A 19756-nucleotide genomic window follows, 5' to 3' on the forward strand; every position below is an offset into this window, starting at 1 on the left:
AAGCATCAGAACCAGGTCAAAAGTAATGTGTGGGAAGCAATGCTAGATATAGCTCAGAACTGGGACTGTTTTGAAACCCCTAATTATTTTTCCTGTCTTTGTATTGGGTCTCTGTTGTCTCAGATGAAAACAGGAAGATGTTTTGGGACTTCCTTCATCTACCTGGAGCCAAGGGCACCATCTGAATTCAGCAGTACCACTGGAGTACTGCAACCAAAACCTGTGATGTCATCATGCAAGTTTTTTAGGGAATAAAAGCCTCTAAAAATAATGAGGAGCTAAGATAGCACAGTTATCTGGTGTGTCAAAAATTTAGCATGCTTGGGATATTAAAAAAAAAACAGCTCCACATCTAAATCTATGGACCACCATTTTCTAACTGTGTTTAAGGTTGACATCTTGTTTCTCTTCTCTTTCCCTTTTATCATTCAGAAAGAAAGAAAAATATTATCTATTTTGTGCCAAGTATAAAATAACAGTAATTGAAGTGATAGTAGGTTTTCTTCTGACAAGACTATTCCCTCTGTTACCTGTCTAATCCTTGTCTTGTGATAGTTTATAAATACAACTATTGTAAATGTTTATTTGCTCTATTTTAGAAAACAACTTTATTATAGAGGAGTTATAGACTCCACATTAAGTAAAACAGAAAAGCTTAAAAATAATCTATATGGCATTGAGTGTGACACAACCTTTGGTATTTCTACTCCACATTGTAGTCAGAGAAAGCAGTCTGAGGTTGCTCCATTCACAATAATAGACACATATTTAAATAAGCACTTTATAATCTGTCCTTTGCAATTTAAATTACATGTTGATGAAATGTTCTCAGTGAAGGTCAGGAATATAATAAAAGTTCACTGATTCAAATCTTGCTTATTTAGAAGTATGGGCAGTTAGATTCATGGCTTACTATTATTATTAGCATATTTACAAAGCAAGTTATTGTACCAAAAATATAAAAGACACTTTAAACTGAAAAACATTATACTTACAAAATTTTAAAACATTTATTTACATTGCTTTCTCCTAATTAAATTGCAGTTAATGTTATTAATTCATCTCAAAACTGGAGCATTTTAATTAGATGCCATTCCAGACTATTTAAACTTTGCCACCTTAAGATTTTGTTTATAACTGATTTTTGACATATTTTCCTGAGGTAGGTGATTGTTTAATATATTTGCAAGATTTTGAGACTATTCCAAGGTAATTAATGATTTTTTTACTTATTGTACTAGCTTTTAAAAAATTTTTCTCTTCTTCTACGCATACCTGTGTCTTGGTCTGTGCTGGCTTAACATGTCAACACATTAACCCAATCCATGTTTATTGTTCATTGTGATGAACAATATCTGAATTTCTCTCCTGCTCTCATGACTTCATACTTTTTGGATATCAAATACCCATATTTGTTTAGGAAACATCTTTCTCTTTTATGATGGCTTTGTTTCGGATCTTCAGACAGCACAGTCTAAAGCAAATGGCTTTTTTGCTATTTCATTAGGTGGTATAGTCCTGAGACTGTGAATGAGAGATGAGGAGAGAAGAAGGGAGAGACAATAAGAGCATGTACTATCAATGGTCTTGTCCAAAAGACCATTAAAAAAGGTTCTCAGAAGAGTTTCTCCTAGAAAAATAAAGGGTGGGGGAAAAAATTATCCATTGGCTAGCCATCCCTTTTTGATCAAAGGTTTGTTCAAGGTCACTATACTAGAAATAGAGTAAAGATTTAAGTGCAGGATCATTATTTCCACAGTTTAAGTATTCACACAATGCTCTTATGAATGTTAGTGTAAAGAGAAGTATAAAATAGAAAAGGAAGGAGGTAAAATATTGGTGCCATGTGCGGGAGGCAGAACCAGGCAGGGTTTGGAAAATTTGAGTTGACCTAGGTACTTAAAGAAAAAGCAGGTCTCAGGAAAGAGTATGGGAAATACAAAAAAAAGCTGGAAATACAAAAAAAATCTTAAATGGGACTTTCTTTAAATGGCTTATCATTGATAGAAAATGGGTTTATCATTGATATAAACTACTATGAAGTTCCAGGGATTTAGCTTTACAACTTTAAACTCATCACACTCAATGCTAAAGGTTCAGTGTCAGTCCATCACCTTTAGGTGATAGTAGAGGAGTTAAGGCTCTTCCTTTGCACCTAGCCAATCCTGGTTCTGTCTCCACACCACATATGGTCACCTGAGCACTGCCTAGAGTAATCTCTGAGCACAGAGCCAGGAGGAAGTCCTCAGTACAATAAGATATGGCTTGAAAACAGGAAAGAAACAAAGAGAGAGAGAGAGAGAGAGAGAGAGAGAGAGAGAGAGAGAGAAAAAGAAAGAAAGAAAGAAAGAAAGAAAGAAAGAAAGAAAGAAAGAAAGAAAGAGAACTATTACTATTATTCCTACCCTCCTTCTAGTAACCTTCTGATGGTTTCTTTTACTTCTAGTAACCATCATAGTTTTCACCAAATCTAAAAGTTAGTTTAGTTGATTTTGTCAGTTTATTTACTTTCACACGAGTAAAACTATCTTATGTTGTCTTCTACTTACTTCTTGTAGCATAAGCTAAATATTATTATTATTATTATTATTATTATTATTATTATTACAGCGGCAGGGCATTTTCCTTGCACGCAGCCAACATGGCCGACCCGAGTTTGATTCCTCCGCCCCTCTCGGAGAGCCCGGCAAGCTACCGAGAGTATCTCGCCGGCACGGCAGAGCCTGGCAAGCTCCCCGTGACGTATTCGATATGCCAAACTCAGTAACAACAAAGTCTCCAGTGGAAACGTTACTGGGCCTGCTCGAGCAAATCAATGAACAACGGGAGGACCTTTACCTTTACTTTACCTTATGTTATTATTATTATTTTATTTATTGAATCACTATAGGAAAAGTTACAAAACTTTTAGGTTTAAGTCTTGGTCATGCAATCATCAAACACATTTCCCTTCACCAGTACTTATTTTTCACCACCAAGAACCCCAATATACGCCCCCTCCCAACCCTCCCAATGCCTGTGAGGCAGATGAATTCTAGTTAACACTCTATCTACTCTGATTAGATTCACTGTTTCGACAAAAGATGCACCATTATTATTTAGAGTTTACACCCCAAAATCAGACCTGCTGAAAAGGCATTGTGAAATAATTTGTTTTCTACAGCTGGTTACAAGAACCAAATGATGTCGTGCAGCCACGATAGTGGCCGCGCGATTTTGGATTTCTCATATTTTACTTATTAAGCCTGGAAGTATTTCTGCTGAGAGTCGGATTATTATGAGATTGGTTTCTGTGGCTCTGGAGGCATGACTGTGCCAGAGAGCCGTTTGTGGGGGGCAACTCATGACCTCGGTAGGGCGTGAAAGACGAGCCGGGAACATGCCCCTTCCCATGAGGTTTCAGTTGCTCCGTCACGACCGGTTCATACCTGGCTTTCCAAAAAGCTCCAAGGCAGCCGCCATCTTGCTGTCCAGATGGAAAAAGGCAGAAGGGAGCAACACCCTTTCCCTCCCGGGCAGGCTTGGTGGTGTGGATTAACGCATAGTCCATTCACATTTCTGCCGCAAGCTGCCGGGCTCTGCATTAAGTCCTTGTGCTTCTGGAGCCATGGCCATGCTGGAGAGCCGCTCCCTAAATCTTATTTTATCTTTTTAATAGTAAAGTGGTATTCCATGATATATATATATATATATATATATATATATATATGTACATACACACACACATATATCAGCTACTTGATACAGTCATCTGCTGATGGGCACTTATTTTGATTTTGTATTTGGGTTACTGAGAATAATGCTAAGTATGACACAGGGTGCACATATTTTTTTCATCTAGCACCCCCCCAAAAATATAAGTACTTAACCTACTCCAGAATATATTCCAGATATTTAAATATATAGCCAAAACTTATAGTTAAAACACATATAGGAAATAGCAAGGGGACAACAAGAGTCAATTTCCAAAGAAAGTGTGGGAGTATATATGCTATAAAATTTCAATATTATGGAAAACAGTATGGTGATTTCCCCAAAAGGTAAGAATAGAATACCCATATGACCAAGCAGATCCACTTTATGTCATCTATCCCCAAAACATAAAAATTCAAAAAGATGTATACTCAGCTTGTTCATTACAGTTTTTAGTACAGAATATGAAAATAGCCTAAATGTCCATTGGCCAATTAATAGATAATGAATACACATACATATGTATGCACACACATAGCATACAATGGAATGCTATACAGCCACAAGATAAAAAAAAAAGGAATTATGTATTTCAGAAAAACTTGGATGAACTATGGGGTAGCACTGTAGTACTGTCCTCCTATTGTTCACCGATTTGCTCAAGTGGGCACCAGTAACGTCTCACAACAAATTGTGAGACTTATTGTTACTGTTTTTGGCATATTGAATATGTCATGGGTAGCTTGCCAGGCTTTGCCGTGAACTGAGGGGTATTATATATTATATGTATTATACCTAATATATAAAAGGTAAAAGGTAAAGGCCCTCCCATTGATCGTCGATTTGCTCGAGCGGGCCCAGTAACGTCTCCATTGGAGACTTTGTTGTTACTGTGTTTGGCATATTGAATACGTCACGGGGAGCTTGCCAGGCTTTGCCGAGCGGGCGAGATACTCTTGGTAGCTTGCCGGGCTCTCCGAGAGGGGCGGAGGAATCGAACTCGGGTCGGCCATGTTGGCCGCTTGTAAGGCGAACGCCCTACCGCTGTGCTATTAGGATTCGGCGCTCTCACCTAATATATAATATATAATATATAATGTATTATATATTATATAAATAAAATAAGCCAGAGAGAAGACAAATACCAGATGATGCCTCTCATCTGTAGTATATAGAGAAACAAAACAAAGGAATAGATGGTGATGAACAATGAGGGATTACAAGACTCAGAATATCCAAGCAGTGGAGGTGGGAGTATGAAGAGATAGACTCACAGTAACACAAGGACATTAGTAGAGGACATTGCGGACTTTGATGCTGTTGGAGCTCAATAACTGTACATTAACATCTTAAATAAACATTAAAATGATTAAATCCATGTTACCTAAATGCTTGACAGAGCATGGCAAACTCCCCGTGGCGTATTCGATATGCCAAAAACAGTAACAACAAGTCTCACAATGGAGACGTTACTGGTGCCTGCTCGAGCAAATTGATGAGCAATGTGAGGACAGTGCTGCAGTGGAGTGCTACCTAAATGCCAATAGAATAAAATTTAAAAATCTAAAATCAAAATAATGACTTATGAGACATTTATTAATAAATACAGTGATACTGAAAAGAAATAATTTGACAAGTTGAAGAGAATGAAACAAAAATAGATTCATTCTCAATATGGAACTTATATTTAAGAGTCACAAATTAATGAGGGATGTTGCTGTCAGAACCATCATTTGTGCAAAATAAAATAAATAAGGAACTTGAACATCGCCAAACCGCATCAACTCCGATCATAACTTTCCTCATTTACTCTCTTCCACAAATGTCTCTCTGTGAATGGCAGCACCATCCACTCAGTTGCCCAAATTACAAACATGGCAAGTCATCCATCCCTCCTTTCATCCTTTCAAACTTCTATTAATCCTAATATCTGATAAATACACTGTTCTCCCATCATTTTGCTTGTCACCCATTAGCTAATTCCTAATAAGGCTTCAGGTTTGTTACATATTTCTGCATAAGAGTCTCCTACTACATGATCCTTTCACACCTTGGCCCCTGCTGCTAGTAGACTTATCCTATTGAAACAAATTTATTTTCATTTTATATATTATATTAAAAATTAAGTAACTTAATTTTATTCCTTTATATTTAGGAAAATCTCAGAGAACACACTTGAAATACCTCAAGGAGGAGTATTCTATTGTGGGAAGGGTGGGAATGGGGGAAAAGTTAGCTCAAATAACTATAGTACTTTCATGGTGAGTGGAAGTCCAGAGTTCAGTCCCTGAAACCATAGAACCCCTAGTAGCTCACAGTACCACAGAACCCTGGTAATGAGACATTCACTACATCAATCCTCTACGCCCATGCATCCTGGCTAGGTTATCACCAGGAATGACTTCTAGACCTGCTGAGTGCTGCTTGGGAGTCCCCTCTGCCTTCCAAAGAGTACTTTGTCTTATTCATAGTTTTTTGTTTGTTTTGTTTTGTTTTGCTTTTTGGGTCACACCCGGTGATTCACTGGGGTTACTCCTGACTCTGCACTCAGGAATTAATCCTGGCAGTCCTCAGGGGACCATATAAGATGCTGGAGATCAAACCCAGGTCGGTCGTGTTCAAGGTAAACACAGTTCCAACCCCGATTATTCATAGCTTTATTTCTAGTACTTAGTACTTCCCCTAGAATATAGTCACAGTCCTCCTGTTGTTCATCGATTTGCTCGAGTGGGCACAGTAATGTCTCTATCGTGAGACTTGTTGTTACTGTGTTTGGCATATTGAATACGTCATGGGTAGCTTGCCAGGCTTTGCCGAGCGGGCGAGATACTCTCAGTAGCTTGCCGGGCTCTCCGAGAGGGGCAGAGGAATCGAACTCGGGTCGGCCATGTTGGCTGTATGCAAGGCAAATGCCCTATCCGCTGTGTTATCGCTTCAGCCCAGAATATAGTAAACAATCTATATATATATATATACATATAGATAGATAATTCATGTGCTAATATATAATGTGTGGATGAACAGATATAATGTAACTGAATTCTACAACAGAAATATCTGAAATCTGCTTAGGTTCTTTTGTTATCTCATTCTGACTTTTGGAATGTTTTCCAACTTTACTACTTTTCCAAATAGATGTTTCTTAATGTAATATTACTTACAGCTATTGTAAATCTACTTTTGAACATTTCCTTTCACATCCTTTCTTTTTCATGTAATTAAAGATTTTTCATACATGAGCAAAATACAATCCAAGTTCACTCAGTTCTCTGAATGTGATAGCGTCTACCCAGTTGTCTGAGACTGACTCACTGCCTGCTTTGCTAAGGAACTTCCTCCTTGTTGTCTAAACTACAAACCTGGAAAAATATATTTCACACATCTTTCATTTTGTCAGTAAGGTCTACATACATTTTAGAATTACTTTCTGTACTATTCAAACTGCACAGCAGAGCCTTGCAAGCTCCCCATGGTATATTTGATATGCCCAAAATGGTGACAAACAAGTCTCACAATGGAGACGTTACTGGTGCCCACTCAAGCAAATAGATGAGCAACAAGAGGACAGTTCTACAGTGCTACTATTCAAACAGAACATTGTTTAGAATTATCTACAATGTCTTAGTTGCATTATGCATTATGCATTTTTGATCAACGACTGAAAGATCAGAGTGTGTTCTAAACATATATGTCGTGCACTTTTTTTTTATGTTAAGAAATGCTTCTTACTTGTTACCACTTTTGTTTTTTTGTCATTTCTTTTTGAAGGAATTTGATTGGCCAATAGAAGGATTGCTAATTCCAAACAGTCCTCCCACAAAGAGACCCATCTACAAGATACCAAGGCATAATGTCCCTGTACGACTCAGAGTTTTGCAAAATGGAGAAAAGAACAAAAACAAAGCTCTTCCTATAATAGGTCCAGATGTCTCACCTGACCGGTAAATGCAGTAAGAGTAGCTTGTTCTTATTAATTACACCTTCTAATTTCTACAGAATTTTCTCTTTTATTACCACTTCTGGAACCATAAGTATTCTGGGAGAATATTATTTAAGAAATGTTCCAGAGTGGGAATACAGCTCAATGACAAAGCACATACTTGGCATATATGAGGTCATGAGTTTGATCCTGTGGCACCACTGCCAGGAAATAAATAAATAAATAAATAAATAAATAAATAAATAAATGGAAGGAACTCCATGCTGATATTTGGTAAAGAAAATACATCCTAAGATTTATTTAAGTTCTATATCAGGAACTTAATTTAAACTCTGGTTTCTTTGACTAGGCATGAAAGAACACAATGAATTAGGAAATGACAAGTTTTAATAAAAAATGAATTATTTTAAATTTGTATTTTTGTTAGAGTTCTACTAATGTATTTTAAAGTAACCTATAAATAAATTTTATAACTTATTGTAAGTCATTATACATATTATTTATATTTAGATATTTGAGATTTAATACAGAAATATAGCTTTTAAATTATAGCTTCAGATAATGTATATCTTTATCTTTGAATGTTTTAAAAACTTAGCATTCTAGAAAACCACTAACCTGTACTTTAACTTACATTATAAGATTTGAAAAGATCTTTCTATACAGTCAATATTTCTGCAACTTTAGGAAAAAAATTTGTACTCTATCTTCATTATATTTCATGACAAAAGGAATCACAGACCAGTGCAAAGCTCTGATGTAAAGAATGAGTTAAACACATTGTTTCTCATATTATTAGCAGTGATATTACCTCTTGACCTTTCTTTTGAGATGTTTAGAATATTTGAAGCTGCTGATAATAGTTTAATATTACTTTCTTCACATTGATTAAATATACTTCATACATCACTGAACAGTGAGTAACATTCAGATCGGCTGTCCACTGAACTGCCTGTAAAGATGATAAAGTAAAAAATTAATCTTCAAAGTAAAGTCAAGCCTGAAATTGAAATCTTTGACGCATACATTTAATAATTAGCTCATTCTGCTAGATGTAAAATGTGAGGGTAAAGCCTTTAAAGTAGTAGATGACTTTTTTTTAAACATCTACAGTTAACAACTTCTGTCTCTTCCCTATATTTACTTTTGTCTTATTCTGTCTTAGATTGTGTCCAAAATTAACAGACTAATCTTATTGCATCAATGTTTTAATATGCCTGGTTCAACCAGGTAATCCAAACATCATTTGAGAGATTTGTTATCTTGGACAATTATTCCAGCAAAGAGTTTATGAAACTCTTTGTTGTCTATGTTCAGGAAATCTTGTGTCCTAGCTAATTGAATGCTGACTTTGTTCCTTTGCACGAATTAATTATTCCCAAACAATTAAAATATATTCACATACACTTGACAGCTAAAATCTCAACTAAGTATAGTTTAATTTTTCTTAGCTAATTTCAGAAATGACTACAGGACTCTTAATAGTGTTTCCCTTCCCACGGAGCTGCATATAAGTACTGGGAACAGAATGTTTTAGTGTAAGGGGTTGTGGCTGATGTAAGGGATTGTGGCTGAGCTCGATAAAGGGTCCAGCTCCAGTGAGCCTAGTTCCAGTTGTGTTCTATGTGACTGGCTTCCCAGAACTGTGCAAAGGGGAAGCCCGGCCGGGCTGTTCTTTTTTTTTTTTTTTAGTATATCTAAGTAGCTTCTCTTCCCGAAGAAATACAAGCTGAGGATCTATAAGATTACTTGCACCAACCTCAAATTTTTACATGAAAAGAGAAAGGATTGGGTTGTTTAGTATCTTTGCTAGCAAAATTACACCTGGATGCTGAATTCTAGAGCCACTTTAACTCTTGCTCTCTTGAGCACAGTGTAACTCATGCTATGCTTTAGTTATTCTATAATTATTTCTAGTCAGTTTTGAGGGGTGTTAGTGGTGGTACAGTCAAAGGAAGATCAAATACCTTTTGTTTATTATTAAGTTGATCATTACTTTTGTGAATAACATGATCTTGTCAGTCTTGCTAATGGCTGCCAGATACAGATACATTAAGAGCATTATGATTTCTTGTGTTCATCTAAAAAATAGTATAAAAGACCTACTAAAATTTACAAAGTTAAGATCATTTTTATATACATATCCATTGCTTTTTAGTAAGTTATGTTTCCTGGACATTTTCAAACTTCTTAAAGCATAGCTTTTAAGGCCCTGTATGACTTGTTTCTACGTATTTCTTTTTAACTCATCAGTATTTTCTCTGATGCCTGGTCTTATATCCTCTCCATTTCCCATTAACCTTAATTATAAAGGTCTTCTAAGAGTGACTTTGAACTTCAATTTTACATGTTGACTCTGAGTGTAACAATACCCTCCCCACCTCTGAGTAGTTGCTATAGTTTTTGTGTTCTCCATTGCTCTGCTTGCCAGGGATTTTTCACCACCATCGCTCCTTTCACTTCTGTGTTTTTTCTTGCTTGTTTAAATCCCCATCCATGAGACAGAGAACAGGGATAATGTTCACCTGTACCTGTATTCTCTGCTATAGTGCAGGCATGGAATGCTGTGTCCTTGGTACTAAAGTTATTAAGCTGTTTTGTTCACCACAAAATTCAGGGCCAACCATAGGTCCCAAATCAGTCGATAGTGAACTAGTTATTGGTTGGCTATACTTTGTTTCTAATGAATGAATAAAGAAGTATGTTTGACCACTAATTCTTTGATTTAATGAAAAAAGAGTCTAAAAATACACAGATTCATTTTCTAGCTTGAATATTCAAACAGATATGTATTCCAATTAAACATCATTTTTCTCTGGTAATCATCACTCATTTTTCAGTTAAAAATATCACACTGGGCTGACAACATAGACACCAAATGAATAATTTGTGAATAAACATGTGAATAATATTTATGAATAAAACATCACAGACAAAATAACAATGATCTCTTTTTTTCCATCATGAATTCGTATCTCAAGTATTCATTACTTGGGGAAAGAACCTAAAATATTAAATTTTTATTTTCATATACAAATTATTCATAACTTAAATGTTTATGAAGCTTAATATTTTATTGTGGTAGCATAAAATACTATTTTTTAGAAAGAGTATGTTTTAGGACATATCACGATAAATAAAGGCTCTTCAGTTTTTTCACATATTTCAACAAGCTGAAGGATTGTTGACAATGTTTACTGACATATCACTCAAATCTTGTATTATTTGTTTCAGAAATATTGACACTAAGAGGAAAGACAATGTGAAAAATTATATCACTGATTATTCTGAAGCAGAAACAAACCAAACTGACTTTCAGCAGCTGTTGGAAAGGTAAACACTGCCCACAGTGCAAAGAAATTTTCTTTCAAATGCCTAAATGATTATTTTTCTAGATAACACAAAATACAGATGGACCTGCATAGTGCAGTAGTTACTGATATAATGATTGTGGACCTTTTAATCTGTTAACATGTAAACTATGTGAGTTCATAATACTAATACTAATTAATAAACAGCCAAATTTTAAGGTCTTGCAATTTCTACTTATTTCCAGTGTTGAACTCTATAAATATTAATTATTCTCATTAAAATTTCTTTCCACCATTTTGTAACACTTGTCTTCATTATATACTTGAAACTAATTTTTGAAAACCACTAACCAAGTTGATATTTGTAAAATGGTAGGGTTTATTACTGGATTAGGATTTTTTCTATGAGAAAAAAGTCATTGCCATAGAATTTGGTTACTATTGAAAGATAGAGCACCTGGTATTAGCATTTTGGCAAAATATGTCCTTTTAATTATAATAATGGTGTCATAGATTTTAAGAAAACTTGACTTTTAGTTATTTAATCACTCGTTCTGACATTTTTAAAGATTGTTTTGTTGTTGTTAGTTCTTCCCTTGTCAAAACCAAAGGAAGGTCTAGTAGCCTCATTTAAAATTGATAGCTCTGAATTGCAATTGTTGAAACCAACTTGGAGACAGTTTTGAGTATTGGAATAAACATTGGACTGGGAGGCAAGAAAAATGGTTTAAACACTGTGCTTCTTATTAACTAGCTGGAAAACTTTAGCAAAACTCTGCCATTCTCTAAATCTTGTGTGGTCCTTTTGTAATGGAAGAAATGGATGAAAAGTTAAGATGAAGGCAAAAAAATTATATAATTTTTCAATAATGATTGTATTCATCCCATATGTATCAACCATTCTGAAAGACGTTTTTCAAAAATGGTTAGTGGGACGGGGTGTGGGGTGGGGCTAAAATATTCCTTGCTTGTCAGAAAGACAGTTTTCTTAGTGAAATAATCAGAAATCATACAGGGCAGTATTTACTTGTACAGAACTGATATGACCAAGGCATCCCATTACACTTAACCAGGAAGAAGGGAGAGCCTTGTGAAGGTCAGTTCTCCAGCAAGATCAATGGAAGCCCACACTAAACTCCAGTTAGACAGAACTTCTGTAGGTTTCGATAATCTTTCTTGATGAACTCTCCTATTAATCAGTCAGACACAGCCCAGGTCTCACACTCTTATTTGAAGCTCCCTGGGAGGAATTCATTGTTTTTTCTCTGTGTTCTCACAGAACTTTGATCAGGCCCCTATAGCAACACCCACTACTTCCGGTCACACTTTAGTTGATAACCTATTAGCCTATGGCTCTTCTTGCTCCTGGGAAAGGTGGAGATATAGGGGAAAGAACAAGGGAGTTATAGGATGGGCACATTGTTTGATGGTGTGGGTAAGGAGTGGACATCACTGTTTGATATTCAGTCTCATTAAAAATTCCTGTTTCAGAGGCATTAAAGGGCTATAGAGGTCACTTTTGGTGAAAGGAGATGAGGAATTGCTTGATGATTGATGTGACTTTGGTGAAAGAGTTGAACTTCTGTGGAAACAACTATGAATTTTTAGAGAGAAGGCAGAGTACCAGCAAAAGCACATACATGGAAAAGAGCAGGGGCAAAGTGAAGTATGAAAAACCAGTAATAATGTGTCTTTTTATTCATTGACTATACATGGCACTTAGCCCTAGAATTAATTCATGTTATTTTTCATTGGATCAAACAGGGATTATGACATTTGCCTTGCAAGCATCCTAACCCTGTTTAATTCCTGACACTGTGTATCTTTACCTGAGCACTTCTAGGAGTGATCCCTGAGTAAAAAGCTAGCACCAAGTCTTGAGCACTGTAGAGTGTGGCCCAGCCCTTCCTCCCAGAAAAAGAAATTTAGTTCTGCTTTCAGGCAGGTTAATTAATTTGCTTGAATGTCACAAATTGGAGCGTGGGAATAAGCTGCAGAAAGACTCTGAGGGACTCCACAACCTCTCTTTGAAAGTCCCGCAGTCCTACAGGAGAAGTTGTCATTAATGCTCCAGGCTCTTGGTTTCTTTCATCTTCTCTTGTCTCTGTGGGAAGTTTTCTATATTCAAGGTCAATTGTTGTATCTTTTATTATAGGTGCACTGAAATTTTAAATTTGCCTTCTGCAGCTCGGAGATTGTTCAATGAAAAGGGGAAGGAAATCTTTGCCCTTAAAGACCTACAGAGAGATGAGCTGGTAAAGACATTTGATCTTTAAGGAAACCTGAATTTATTTAAGGACATTTAAGAAGTAGATTTAAGCAAAAGAGAAAGAGTCAGTATCATCTATACTCTTAGTATTTAGAAAGATCTATAATAATATTTTAGTGCATATACTACAAAATTAATTATACCAAAGATTATCAAATATTTTCTGTAAGATAGCAAATATTTACAGGTCATATTGGTAGGAAGCTTTACAGCATCAATTCTATTATTGTATTATAAAAACAATCAGAAAACATGTAAATTAATAGGCATAACTATGTTATAATAAAAGTTTATTTAAAAATTCAGGCAGCAAGCCAGATTTGCACCTCAGCCATATTCTGCAAATCCTCTGCTTACTATCCTCACTTATTCCCTCTTTCTGTCCCACCTTCATCTCTTTAACCATTCCTCTTCCCAAACATCTTCCCTCTCTTCATCTTCCCTTTCTCCCTTCTTACTTCCTCCACTTTCCCCTTCTTTCCTTTCTTCTTTTTCCCCTTCCTTCCCTTAAAGCATATTTTATAAATACTTTTGGATATAATTATATACTCAAAGAAAGTTTTTAAATAGTATCGAAGTGTACATTTTTTCAGTATGACACCATTGAGATCTTGAAGTTGCTGCATTTCTCAATAGTGTGTGCCTTTTTATCACTGAGTTCCTTTCTACAATGGTTCATTTAGCCATGTGAGATGTTTTGATTGTTTGCAGCCTCCAACTGCAAATATGCTAGTGGGGACCATCATCATGCGATGAGAGACTTATTTCTTTGGCAGGTATATGTTTCATGTGGAGAGCACTGGATCAATCCTGACCTGTCCATTGCATGGCAAAAGAAGCAAATCTTTCTGAGGAATCTTACTTCAGATATTTCTAAAATTCAGGCCTTCTGTTGTATGCGTAATATGGAGGGTAAGCATTGGAACTATTTCCTTTGATATATACAGCCCAACTAAAATGTTGAATGTGATTGATTTAATGTTTGGAGAGCAGCAGGATTTTCCAAGGTGTCTTGGGCAGGTTGGAAGATCAAGGAGGGTCCTAGAACTTTTCTGACAAAACCCTGCCAACAGGGCTGGTGGTTCAACGCAAAGACGTGGTGCTGCTCAGACCCTGAGATCCCAGGCACCTCTAGGACCATCCCTGAGGTGGTCAGGAGGCTATCTGGTGCCAGGGAGCACACTAAGCACTAGTAGATCATGAACATTAATTTCTGACATTTCTCCCCAGACCAGAAACACACAATAAAAAAAAAACTCACAAAAACCCTTTAAATATTTTTGTTTGCCTTTGTGCCATGTTTAGTGATGCTCAGGAGGGGTGATTCCTTGCTCTGTACTGAAGAATTAATCCTGGTGGGCTCAGGAGACCATATAGGTGCTGAGGATCGAGCCTGGGTCAGCTGCATGCAAGGCAAGCACTGACCCACTTGACTGTCTCGCCAACTCTGCTTCAAGCATTTTTAAGAAAGTCATATATTACTCTTACCTTTTGCTGTTTAACTCTTTAGACTAACTTATATATTTAATATGACTGTATGTTTTTAAATTACACTGCACCTTGGGTGTGCAAAGAAAAAAATTTTTTAAATTTATCTTCCATGAATCTCACCAACTTTGTGAACCTCATGAATCTTTACTGAAGAAAAATGTTAAATGTCCATCAAGATTACATTTTTTAAAAAATATATATAAGGATTTATTACTTCAAAAACCATTTAAAACTGACTTTAAAAATGTCAAGTGGATTTCTAAATATAAATTAAATTTATTAATATTATTCTGGGCTGGAGCAATAGCATAGCATGTAGGACATTTTTCTTGCATGTGGCCGACCCGGATTTGATTCCTCCGCCCCTCTTGGAGAGTGTGGCAAGCTACTGAGAGTATTTCTCCTGTACGGCAAAGCCTGGCAAGCTCCCTCTGACGTATTTGATGTGCCAAAAACATTAACAACAAGTCTCACAATGGAGACATTACTGGTACCCACTTGAGCAAATCCATGAACAACAGGAGGACAGTGCTACAGTGCTAATATTATTCTACTCAAATCTCTCAGACACAGGCTTCAAACCATTGTTCGTTATATGACAATATCAGCCTTTCTGATCCTCTTCTTGAAGATGATCACTTTTAATATGAGAAGTATATTTTTCTGGAAGTTTTCTGTAACATCTAGGGCTATGTGCACACAGATCTTCAATATATCTGTGAGTGAAAATTTTATACAGCAGGTGGAAATTTAGTACCACCTAATCTCTTTTAATTTTTTAATTTTAACTTTTTATTTAGTCATCATGCAATTACAAAGTTATTCGTGATTAGGTTTCATTGAAATTGTCTCTTTTAGGTGGGTTTGTTGATTTACAGTTTCCAAAGTTTCACTTTTAGTTCCTTTCTAGAAAGGAAGGGAAGAACTGAAGTGTAGGATCTTTTAATCTATGGGCCCATCTAGCTGAAGCTGGGTGACTGTGTTCCATCCTTTTGGCCCAGGCAGTGCTTTGGGTGGGTTGGCACTTCCTGTCTGCCCCAGCCTCCCTCTGGCCCTGGAAATGCCCCGTGGTAGGGTGGCCATCTAGCTGTTCCTCTACATCCCTGCTTAGCAGCCACTTCTATAATGTGACTCTCAGCAAATCTTGATCACACCTCCCAGATTCCAGGTTCTAGTAGGTGGGCCTCAGATTGGAGGGGTTGAGGCAGCATCGTGAACAATGGGTGATATCTTTACATTTCCTTCTTTGGCTACAATAAGGAAGTGAAGCCTTTTAGTACAATCTTGGCTATCTGCCTTCCACTGTCTTGGTCTCAAAGACCCTCAGGCTCAGAAACAGGTGCTTGTCTCTGAGTCAACTCAGGGAAAACCCTTTCTATGCTAAGTAGGAGCTAAGGGCACTTGCAAAAGTCTTAAATCAGGTTAGTATCATCCTGTCTTACTGTCTTGTGTGTCTCTGGTCTTCTGGTAACACATTGTGCTTAAATGTCAAAGTCTTCTTTGCACTTTGCTTTCCTTTTGTATAAGTTTTTGTATCCTCACGTTCTTTATCCCTCTTTTAAGACTACTTCAGGAACCAGAACAAAGGGCCTATAGGTACAAAGGCAAAGTGAAACAAGGATTTAATATAATTTGAAATATGGCCTCTATCTATATCAAATGCAATATATACTATAAGTGGATATCAAAAATACACAGAGAGCTTTCCATATCTTCAAAAAATTAGGACTTCCCTGGGAGAAGTTGAGAATCCTAAAGCATGGTCTGGAGTTTTGCTTTTTAACTGTGGATTCTTATTCCATACTGAATCAGAAGTTGTGAAAAATTTGGCAATAGTAAAAGGTTTATGAATGCACAATGACCCAAAATTAATTCAAAATAAAACCTATTATGAATTGGAGCTGTTTCTATTTCAGAGCCATGCTGAAGAATTCCCTTGCCTTGCTCTGCTCTAGAAACACGTATGTATAGAGAACATAGCCAGAACCAGAGAGTTGATTCAAGGGTCTGAGCATATGCTCTGCCGACCTAAGAGAAACTACTTAGATATATCAAACATACTCCATACTGCATGGTCTCCTGAGCATCACCAGGAATAATCCCTGACCAGAGGTGGGAGTAGTTCTTGAAGCCACCTGGTATGGGAGCAATCCTCCCCAAAACAATGCAGCCCATTTGAGCAGTTAGAATTGACAATAACTAACTTACCTTTGTAAAAGCCTATTCTTTAGTCCCTTACTCTAAGAGAAGAATCCAGGAAGTTTAATTGGTGCCTCCAATTCGCATGTTTAGAGAACAATTATCAATCTCTTTAATATCAAAGAATATGTTCTTTCATATCAGACAGCTGGACATTTTCTGCATCTTTATTTTAATGTGTTTTCAAATTCCAAGTGCTCTACAGTCATCACTAATATGTCCTTGCGATTCATGCATTTCTCCCCAGCTCTTGTTTTAGAAGTCCAAAGTGACATTGTGCCTGGTGCCAAGCTTGCTGTGCATAAACCCGCAGCAATTTTCAGAGAAGAGAAGCACATTATAGAACCACAGGAAGAGCCAATGCAAAAAAATGCTTTAACAACGGAAAATGCTCCCAGTGAAATTCTGTAAGTAATCATTGTGGCCACAAAAGCTACCTTGTTGCTATTTGAACTCAGCTCATTAGCTGGCGAACAGCACAGAGCCCATGCAGGGAGCCCATGCCAAGCCTGCAAGACTGGTGTCAGTTGAAGAGCTAGTATTTAATTAGTTTCCTGGCCAAAGGATGGAGCTAACCCTTCAATGTTCAACCAGCTCGGTGATTTACTTTCAGTAATTTTGTTATAATGTTACAGTTTTTGACAGACTAGAATTTTTGAATTGAAGACATTTATTTGAGGAATGAAGCTGGTTTTGATTTTATCTATATGTATGGACTTCGGGAGCAATTCGTCTTCTTAATGTAGGGTCAAGTTGTATGCAAGTTAATACACAGGTGTAATTCTGAAAGACTGAAATATCCTTCTTGTTGATCTTTATCACCATAATCTCTTTCCAATCCACTTTGAAGTCCATCCTTGGACTCCTACCTTTCTAAAGCATAATCTTTCTCATACAGTTTTCTGAGATCTACCTATGACAAACCATATAAATAAATACATACATACATAGGCACAGGCATGCTCATGCATACGCATGCGCGCGCACACACACACACACACACACACACACACACACGTATATTTGGAATCAAGACCTATGGAGCATGGTGCTGAAGTATCATTAACCCCATTTATAACCCAACACTTGCCTCTATTCTACACTTTCTGCCCCACAAATCCCAAGTTCTGCATATGCATTTATGAGCTATTGCTGAATACAGCATATTCCATTTAGGGACAGTTTACAGCCTTTGGGTCACATACTCATTTCTCTTTATCCAAAGTGTACTGTATTTATCTGTGTGTGGATTTTTTTAATTGTGGCAGCATTGGCTTATAGTATTATGAAAATTCTGATTCCTTTGACTTCAGCATCTCTGGATTCCACATTGTGATCCTCACCAGTAGCTTGGTTTCCACCTAACACCATGTAGGCAACCCCTGCCCCTTTCCTTGTTTTACTTCACTTGCCAAAATCTCCTACCCACTGTGCTATCGCTCCAGCCCCTAAGAATCTATTCTTAACATTCTATTCAATCCTTCTGTTAAAGAATGTAGGGGGGACCAGAGAGAGTATGGCAGATTGGGTGCTTGCCTCGCATGCAGCTGTCCTGGATTCGATCCTCAGCATGCTACATGGTTTCCTGAGCCTTGTTAGTAGTAAACCCTGAGCACAGAACCAGGAGTAAGCCCTCATCAATGCCAAGTCTGGTACCAAAACAGAAGAAAAGAAAACAAAAAAATGTAGGGGCCAGAGAGAGAATTCAAAGGACTGAGCATGTATAAAGCAGGCTTTGCATGCAGGAGACCTGGGTTTTCATGCCCATCACTGCATGTTCCTGCAAGCACCATTAGGAGGGGAAGTGCGAGTAGGAGAGAAGGGAGGGAAAGGAGTAGGAGAAGGGAACAGGTAGGAGTCTCTTAGTTACCAACTGCTCTTGGGGAAAAAAATCAACAAAAATTAACAGTAAAGCACAAGCATTTTCTGAAACCAAATATTCTTGTGTGATTATAGAATTCCTTAAAGTCTAGAGTTCTTGTGTTAAAAGTGATGGAATCTGTTCAAAGCCTAATCCAGGAATCTCCTGCAAGTTCTGGGTAGGTTCAATCTCTTTTTGAGTTCAGTCTCTTTTTCTACTGATTGCAACTCACTGTTTCACAAGGCAAATCCTTCGAACATTGAACTAAGAGTTCAGAATGGTTCCATCCTATGATTTCATCTGATATTCTATATTATGCCCTGTTATCTTTTACTTTATAATTCTTTAAAATGTTTGAAGCTCACCATCATCAGCCAACTGTTTGTTTTTTCATTTTACTATAAAAGTATTAGTATATTTTACTAATAAAAGAAAAAAGATGTTTTATTATCTCTTCCGCAATTTTTGCTCTAACTTTTACTAGTTCTTTAAACCATTTCTCATTACTTGTCTCTAAATCATCTTACATTAGAAAGTGACTAGAATTTCCACAAAACTTTATTAGATATGTTCATTCAGAGGTTTTGACATATTTGAGAAGTGGGAAGTTTTAATGAGGGAGATTCATAAAGCTAGAATCTAGTTTTATGAATCTAGGTAGGACTGGAACATGAATCTAAAAGGAACCCTTTGATAGCTGGGATTTTTGTAATGTTGCTGGTGAAAAATGGTAAGAAGTAAACTGGAAATGAGACTCTGGGAGCACTTGACCTTTACCTTGATGCTCTGTGGAAGAAAAATCTTTGAAGCCTAGGAATGGGGTCAGAAAACATTCTCATTTTCTACCTTAATCTTATGTTGTACACCACCCCCTACACACACACACACACACACACACACACACACACACACACACACATACACACACACACCTGTCCCCTCAATGCCATTCTTATCCTCTCAAATGAGCCAAACAGATACTCCTTAAAGGC

General features: G+C 36.9%; 1 protein-coding gene across 1 annotated transcript in view; it reads left to right on the forward strand.

Annotated features, from left to right (window-relative positions):
* The window catches only part of DCDC1 (doublecortin domain containing 1), a 509452-nt gene that overhangs the window by 426159 nt on the left and 63537 nt on the right, over positions 1-19756 (forward strand). The window contains 5 exon segments of the mRNA XM_056135538.1: positions 7462-7643; positions 10868-10966; positions 13100-13199; positions 13990-14125; positions 17151-17310. Coding sequence (XP_055991513.1) covers positions 7462-7643; positions 10868-10966; positions 13100-13199; positions 13990-14125; positions 17151-17310 — 677 coding nt within the window.

Source organism: Sorex fumeus, unplaced genomic scaffold (assembly GCF_029834395.1).
Source record: "Sorex fumeus unplaced genomic scaffold, SorFum_2.1 ptg000007l, whole genome shotgun sequence".
NCBI classification, from domain to species: Eukaryota; Metazoa; Chordata; class Mammalia; order Eulipotyphla; family Soricidae; genus Sorex; species Sorex fumeus.